Source organism: Monodon monoceros, unplaced genomic scaffold (assembly GCF_005190385.1).
Source record: "Monodon monoceros isolate NGI ecotype Baffin Bay Population unplaced genomic scaffold, NGI_Narwhal_1 Super_Scaffold_13, whole genome shotgun sequence".
Taxonomy (NCBI): domain Eukaryota; kingdom Metazoa; phylum Chordata; class Mammalia; order Artiodactyla; family Monodontidae; genus Monodon; species Monodon monoceros.
The window spans coordinates 80,825,768-80,834,043 of record NW_021703769.1 but is presented as its reverse complement, the minus strand read 5'-3'; the positions used below and the strand labels follow the sequence as shown (position 1 = coordinate 80,834,043).

General features: G+C 54.2%; 1 protein-coding gene across 4 annotated transcripts in view; it reads right to left on the bottom strand.

The window, feature by feature from the left end:
* Positions 1 to 480: 480 nt before the first annotated feature.
* The window catches only part of SMURF1 (SMAD specific E3 ubiquitin protein ligase 1), a 103,688-nt gene continuing 95,892 nt past the window's right edge, over positions 481 to 8,276 (bottom strand). For 3 of the 4 annotated variants that reach the window (XM_029221768.1, XM_029221770.1, XM_029221767.1), the window contains 4 exons: positions 7,972 to 8,092; positions 6,820 to 7,021; positions 5,290 to 5,374; positions 481 to 3,782 (listed from right to left, as the gene is read on the bottom strand). In XM_029221768.1, the coding sequence (XP_029077601.1) occupies positions 3,683 to 3,782; positions 5,290 to 5,374; positions 6,820 to 7,021; positions 7,972 to 8,092 (508 nt within the window). In that variant the 3' untranslated portion in view covers positions 481 to 3,682. The remainder of the gene's footprint in view (positions 3,783 to 5,289; positions 5,375 to 6,819; positions 7,022 to 7,971; positions 8,093 to 8,276) is intronic. The other variant, XM_029221769.1, reaches the window with a different exon arrangement.

The following is an 8,276-nucleotide window of genomic DNA, read 5'->3' as shown; positions in this document are numbered from 1 at the left end:
GGGCTCTAGGCACGAGGGCTTCAGTAGTTGTGGCACGCGGGCTCAGTGGTTGTGGGGCACAGGCTCGGCAGTTGTGGCACAAAAGTTTGGTTTTTTATGGCTGAGCAGTATTCCATTATATTATGTATATTTTATATCTATATGTACCACGTCTTCTTTATCCATTCGTCTGTTGGTGGACACTTAGGTTGCTTCCATATCTTGGCTATTGTAAATAATGCTGCTATGAACATGGGGGTGCATGTATCTTTTCAAATTGGTAATTTTGCTTTTCTTCAGGTATATGCCCAGGAGTGGGATTGCTCTATTTTTAGTTTTTTGAGGACCCTCCACTGTTTTCCAAAGTGTTATCAATCTCTCCTACAATTCTGACTGTAAGTTTGCCCCTTTTCTTTAGAAGACCCTTGCCAGACCACTGACTTCCTGTCTTATGGGATGTTAAAAAAAAAAAAAAAAAAAAAAGCTGTTCCACACCAAATATCAGACGTCAAAAACGTAAAGTTGTGAGTTTATTGCATGTGTAACAAAATGAACCTGACCGCCGGGGCCCAGCCTGCTGTACAGTCACTGTTTGTTTTGTGTTTCCAGCTGGTTCTATAACCACATTAAATAGAACTAGTATTTCTTTAAATACTTTTGATTTTGACATAAAACAGAACATTTAGTGTACAACTTTCACAAAATAAATCAGCAATCAAAACAGTGGGAAGAAGGATAACAAGGATAGCAGCAATACTTAAAAACAAGACATTACAAAATAAATTAAAAAATACATTATAAAGTGGTTGAGAAACAAAAATAAACAAATTTTTAAAATTCATACTATGTTTTGGGAAGGCTGCCGTGCGGCACACACCTGGCTGCAGACGGGGGCGGAGGGGCGTTTTCTCGGACAGCTCCGATCGGAGGACCACCTGACCTGCATTTGGACCACGCGGCCCGGCAAGCTCTGGGGCCGCAGTTCCAGGCGCTTCTCCCTGCGGGAGTCAGGAGAGCTCCGCCCACCGTCACCCCGGGGCCCTTCCGTTCTCCCCACAGCACTGGCAGAGCGGTGGTTTGCTACATCCCTGAGGGTCGGCTGATGACCGCTGGTGAGGCAAGCCTGGAAGTCGGGCCCTGAAGCATCTGGGCAGAGAGCTGAGGGGACCAGGTGGGTCGCTGGGGTTCCCGAGAAGGGCGACAGATGGCGAGGCTCCCGCAGACCCCAAAACCCACGGCTTGCCACACTATTCTTTGGTGGGGGTGGTCGGGGGGTGGGGAGTGTTCCAAAGGCCCAACCCACTGTGGACAGTTACGGTTCTAGGAGCAGTGCCACCGACAGCCCTGTTTGGCAGGAGTGACCTGGAGCTCCGGAAGGTTCTGCTGTGCCAGGCTCCACAACAACCCACGCAGCTGGTGAGGTGCCCGCGTCCCAGTACGAAAGCGGAGACCCAAGGCCTTGCGGGCAGGTAAGTCGACTTTCCCCAGCAGCCCGTGGAGGAGCCAGGACGTGAGCCTCTGGAGCTTGCCGAGGTGACACCTGACACGTGAGGGTGGCCTGGGGCCGGCAGGGGCACTGCCCACCCCACCCCCCAGCCCCCGCCATCAGCAGGAAGGCAGCTTTAAAGGAGGCAAATGGCACATTCCTGCTTCCAAGTCTTTCCAACCACTAGACCCTTGTTTCCTTCCTAACTTACGGCGGATTTTGGCCGACACCACATGATAACTGGGTGGGCCTTCCCCCCTCAGTCTTGAGGGCCTCAGTTCCCGGATGGCAGTCTCCTCCTTGCGGTTTAGGTCCATGTTACAGAGGAGACCTGTCTGGCGGGTGAGAGTGGTGGGGGTCTGTCTGTATCATTCATTTCCTCATTCCTCCAGAGGAGGACCCACGGCAGCCAGCTTCCAGGACGCCAGAAGGTGTCATGGTAAACGAGACACAGGAGAAGCCCAACGGGCAAGGCGGGACTTCGGAAAGACTCAGCCCGCAGTCCATCCTGGATGTTCTGAACGGATTACATTCTCCTTCTGCAGCCAAGGCATCCTTCCTATTCTAGAACCTCAGCAAGTCACCCAGAAGCACGGCTTTCTCTCGCTCCTGGAACCTCCAGCCAGCGAACTCCGGCCCGCCAAACGTCAGACCACTGGCTGCTTCCCGGTCAAGCCGAAGAACCACAGCAAGGTGCAGAGGGTAAGTTAAGTGCGCCTCCAAACCTAGCACCGTCCACAGGCGTTAGTAACAAAAAGAACAGACGGGACAGTCGGCCAGAAAGCTCCTTCCAAACCCACCTCAGACCCACAGCTGGATCCCAGCACTGAACTCGGAACCTTACAACAAAACTTCAACAGTGAAAGGTCTTGCTAATGAATTACCCTGCACTCGCCCCCCAAACAAAAACCACCACCATACGGGAGAACTTGCTGCCACTGCTGTTTTTCTGCTGAACTTTATCTGAAATCAAACCACTTTGTTAAAATACTTTTTGATCTTCTGTGCAAATTGGGAAATGGTGGTAGAAACCTAGGGCCAAGGCTTGCTTTGGCCTTGCTCATATCTGGACAAGTGAATGGAGCAGCAGTTGTTAGTGTCACCATCAGACGTTGGGGAAGTGGGCTGAACGTGTCACGGTGGAGTGGCCCCTCTCTGCCTTCAGGTTTCCATCCACGACCTACTTCTTGTAAACGAGTAACCTGGGGTGGATTTAGGTCATGGAGGTTATCCGTTCTCTCCCTCCCTTTCAAGCTAGTTTGCACCAAGCCAGCAGCTACAATGATGGAATTTTGTTCTATTAGTTTAGTGCTTTCCACAAAATGGTTTGTTGTTAGCATCCACGTGGCCCAGTCGACGCCCTTCCAAGTACAGGTGGGGGCAGTAGCCACAGCCTGCGCCTGGCTGTGAGCATCTGAAGCTGGGTTTGGGCTGCTTGTTTATAAGTTCTGTTATGTGGTGTTTTCGCTGGGAAAATATTTCAAACTGGATAGATAACGTGGCTAAAGGGACTCTTAAAAGGAAAGATCATTTTTCTTTATGCAAAACAGATTTTTCAGCCAGGAAACCCTGAAAAGAAATAAATACCCAGGCCTCCAGCACAAGCTGCCCCGATTCCCTTACCTTTCCAAAAGGGAAGCACAGTTTTGATGCCAGCTTCCTGCAGTGGCAGAATTCCAATAAGCATATATTATACGGTTATTGTTCAGGTAGAAATTAATCTGCTACCCAGAGCAGGCTGCTAGGATGTGAAATTTGGAATTTGAGCTGCTGAACTTGAAAACCTCAGGTCTGCTTGGAGACAGAAGAGCTAGTCCAGCTACCAGGGCCGAACCCTCAGGCAGCCCCGCTCAGCTCCATAACTGTGGGTCGAGACTCCTCTAAAGCCCACAGGGCAGTGAGCCTGTCCCCAGCAGCGTTACAACCGCAGCAGAATATCCTGTGTGGCCGAAGCGGTGCTAAACCTGGCTGCGTTTATTGGGTGGGTGATGGAAGGGGTGGGGGGGGGGGGGTTCTGTCAGGAGGAAAATATGGGTGAGAGCCACCAACTGAAGTCCCCCCGCCCCCTTTGCTCCCCCAACGAGAAGCAGGGGAGACAAGCCTTTCCCTCGGGTGTTCTAGGATTCCAGGGCCTCAGCCGGCCTCGCGGAGGCGCACAGAGAGCGTCGCTTGGGGTCTGGTGGCCGTGAGCTAGCATCTGCTGCCTTGGGCCGCACTTCACTCCACAGCAAACCCACAGGTCTCCTCCACTGCTGTCAGCAGCTTCTCATAGAGCTTCTCATATGACTCGTAGGGTGGAATGTCGATCCGGTTAAAGCTGGAACGGGACAGAAAGGTGAGAGACTCACTGCTGGTGCCGCCTGGCCTGAGGACCTGCTCCCAGGACAGGGTCAGGGCCAGGCCACAGCAGAGCCTTTGCGGCCACAAGCACACACATGGTGGGGACAGGGCAGAGAGGATGGGAAAGCATCTCATCCACCTAAGTTCTGGGAGATGGATGAGAGTTTTCCCCTCTCCTCTGGTGCTTTTCTGCTTCTTAGGCAAAGATTTTCAGTCAGTCAACACAAAGCAAAACAAATCTTGTAAGATCTTCCAAGTGAGTATGTACTGGTTAGATTAGGACAAAGCTCTCAACTTGTTTTCACTGTTGTTTTGGGGAGAAGTTATTTCTCAGACCAGGAACACCACGTTTGCAGAGCACTGCAGTCCAGGCTGGCTGCAGTCAAATCACCACTAACAATTCATTGCCTGTGTATCTAATCCCGTGACTTAGATCTGAGCGCAAAACGGGGCAGTCTGGAGTATTTCCTGCAAAAACAGAAACTGTATCTCAAAAATAATAAAACGTCAGATCCCTGAGAGAGGATTAAACGACCGGGTTAGCATTTCCTCAGGGAAGTTCATTCCCAAAGCTATGCCCCAGAAGACACCTTTGTAGACGATATTTACCTCATAACAAATCAAACAATGCGAGATTCTGACTGAGAGGACATAGAGCGCCTCTTGAATTACCAGAGGTTAAGTGATTGAGGATGGCTTTTGTCAAGAAGGAATCGGGCTAAACTGTGTGGAGGTTTTTCAGGGGGCTTAGCACTGGATGTTCTTCACGTCCGTTTTACTCAAAGCACTAAACCATTAGAGGACACAGCCTGCTGGGGCGGGAGCAGCCCTGTGCGTTAGCATGCGCCACCCCGGGACGGCCATGCTGGGCGCAGACCCTGGGCCCGGGGAGGGCGCGTCCTCTATCTCAAGGACATGGAAACCCAGTTTGATGTCATGGACGGCGTGGGAACCCACAGCCTTGGTTCCCAACCAAGAACCTCCCATCACATCATGCATCCCGGCAACATTTGGAACTGACTCTCGTGAACCAGGGGTGGCTCTCGTCTCCAGAAATGGCTCCCAAAGTGCATGTAAGTGATTTGATTTTAAACCACAAAGGAAATAACCCACTACGGATACTGTTTAAGTGAAAATCAAGGGAGGAAACATTTTTCAATACACAAGGTGCATCTGTCATACGCAGAGTTCTAAGAGGAGACCAATAACTCCAAACTTAAAACTGCAGTGTTCCCTCCTGACACTGCACATGTGCGCGCGCGCACACACGCACGCACGCATGCACATGTGCGGCAGGACCCAGCGAGGTGACGACTGGGGCGGGGGAGCGGCTCCAACGTCAGTCACGTCTCCAGACAAAACTGGGTTCACGAAAGAGCCTTGTGCTGACCCTCACGTGCGTGCTGTCCACTGCAGAGTCCAAGTAAGAAAACAGCTCAGAAAAGTCACGCACGGAGACAGGCTCCCAGGGCGCTGGTCCTTACCAGGTGTGGGCCTTGGGCAGGTTGTCTGTGTTCGCGTCGATCAGGTGGATGGTGAACAGCCGCGGCCCTGCGGCGCCTGTAGAGCCTTACAAGACAGCATTCTAGTTAACACGCTTCAGAGGCCGAGGCTGGGCCCTTGTCGCCACCCCGAGGCCCTGGTGCTAGGCGGCCGTCCTGCCAGAAGGTCACGGGGCTCACACGGCCACACGAGCCTCTGCCCGCTTTCAGGATGCACCTACCACGACCATTAAGTGACTAACACCAGACATTTTAGAAAATCACAGGAGCAAGGCAGAGCAAAGGCGGGGACCGCTCTCCTCTCACCCGACCACGAGCCTGCTCCAGGGCGCTTATCTGAAAGCAAAATCTTTCAATCGCCAGTGATTTTTTTTTTTTTTTTAACAGAAATGTCTAGCAAGCAGGATATGGAGTCAGGAAACCTCCCCAGGCAGAGGCCCAGTGGCAAAAGAAAGACACAAAGGCTGGGACCAAAGCCCTAGGACGAAAAGTAATTTCTCTCACTCCAAGAGGGAGGAGTCGTCTACAGGGAAGGTACACGTGAAATCTATCTGCTCCCACTAAGTTTTAATATATTAAGATTCTTCACCTTCTTCCGGTTGTCAGGGTTATCAAGTGACAAAACCCCCAAATTTTACAAATCACAGAGCCCTAAAGAGGCCTTCAAGGACTTTCCCAGTTGGCTGTGCTGACCACGAGCCCCTCCAGAGGCTCAGAAGCCTCGTTGTGGACAGCCTCCCACTCCCTCCTCCTCCAGCCCCCAGCTCCAGACCCAGGTGAGCCAGAGACCCAGCCAGAGCCGGAAGGGATGCATGAGAGGACGGGGACCTAACTGGACAGGGGAGCCTCTCAGGCAGGCCCCTTGTACAGATGAGGAAACCAAGGGCCCGGGAGGACCTCTGGAGCTGTGACCCACACGGCAGCAGTGTGCTCTCAGAGACTCAGGACTGCAGTTAGAGAGCTGCTGTCAGAAGGTTAAAAAATTAACCCATGGTGCATTTTTAAATGGCTTTCTTTCCCCAAAGCCTTGCTCTTTGTACCCCCTCTCTGTCACCAATTCTGTTGAGGGAGGGAAGCAGAGGCCCCAGCTCCCCTGGGCCTTCCTGGCTCAGGTCTTTCCAGACCCAGCCCTGTGTGGGCACCAGCCGGCCGGCACCCACCACTGCTGTGTCATGTGGCTCAGAGGCCCTGGGAAAGGTGGTCTGAGGTGGGCGGGGCTCTGTGTGATGGACATGCCCTCCTACATCTTTCCAGATGTTTTCTTTCACCTTGGGCAAAGGATAGTAGAGCCTCGAGCCCTGGGGGCAGCAGAGAGAAGGGCAACCGGAAGGCCATGGCTCATGTGGAAGGAAGAGGGTCTCTCCAGCCCCTTGGCCAGGCAACACCCCTGCAGCGCCGAGTGTCTGTCATGAAGGACCCGAGGCCATGTCGTCTCCTGGCGACGCCCCAGGACGACCGCCTGCCGCAGCCCGCGCCCCGGCCCAGCGCCAGCCCCACCACCACGTCAGTCACCTTGCAGCGCCTTGAAGCCCTGGAGGGGGACCCGCGTGGAGCCCGTCACGAACTGCAGCAGCCGGGCCCTCCTCTCCTCGTCGAAGGTCTCCACCGCCTGCCAAAACCACCGGACCACGTTGCTGTCGGCCCCGCAGTGCTTCAGCCGCGTGTTGGACTTCCAGTCGTCCAGGTCGATCTTGTCCAGGCCGCCGATGATCAGCTATGAGGGCGTGAAGGCAGGTCACCTCCCCGACGTACAAACCGACGGGGGCCCAGCTCCCAGGACACGGAGAGCGTTACAAACCACATCCCGACAAACCGGACACGCGTTCAGACAAGTCGACAGACACGTACACAGCGGGCCTGAGGCCCACACTCTGTGTCTGCACCTCCGGGCCGGCTGCCACCCCGAGGACGCTGGTGTGGCTACCCATGTGACGTTTCCTTAGCAGCACGTGCGTGTGTGCGTGTGCATGTGTGTACACTGCACTGGGGAGGACGGAGGACTGAAGGACCAGCCACAACGGCTGCACGGGGCCACATGTAAAGTGGGGCCGCCTCCCAGGGATGCGTGGGGCTTGAAGTCTGAGGAGGAGGGAACAGGTCAGGGACGTGCTTGTTGCTGCGACCCGCTCCGGAGCCATCGCTCCCCCCGGGGAGGCACCTCGGGGCCCAGAGCTCTGGCACCGCCCTGGGGCCAGAAAGGCCGGGAAGAGCCTGAAAGGCAAGGGCTACTTGGCACCAGAAGCGGATGGGGTGCGCGGGAATTCGGCTTTGTTCACACCCATGAAGAGGGACCAGAAACGACAGTAATACTTGGTTCTGGGCCTAATAACAGCCAGAATCAAACAAAGCAGCTGGTCATGATAACTTCCTCCATCTGAGGTGACCCCACAGGAGGGGCTTAGGAAGCTGTGCTGCTGGGGAGGTTGCCCAACCCAACAGGACAAGCCACAGAACGCCCGGCAGGATGTCGCAAGAGTTATCCGGATTCCCTGCCGCCAGGCGGGCACCAGGCCTTGGCATCAACTGCTCAGGCCTCCCCAACCCCCCACTCCGCCCCCAGCCCTGCCTCTGCTCTCCTGCAGCCCCGGCGGCCCCTGGGCCTGCGGGGATCGAGCAGCCGAGGAGCGCCCGTCACGCGCCCCGGCTCCGCAGGCGCTCACGCACCTCCAGCTCCTTCTGGTCAAAAGGCTTCAGTAAGTGTTGAGGGATGAGTTCATTAAACCCCTTCTGAAGAGCCAGGAACTGGGCCTCGATCCCCCTCATAAACCTCCAATTTACATATAACCTGAAAGAAAAATTCACACGTCGGAAGCAGTATCAAATGGTTCGTGAACGTCGTTTTTTTCTCCATTAGTTGGTTCTGATATCCACTGAACCCTGCCCACCATCCTCCCCTAATGGGGAGGAAAACCCCACTGGCGGGCAGTACCCAGCCTAAGAGTCAGGTTAAAACTAAATCAGATGTTCTG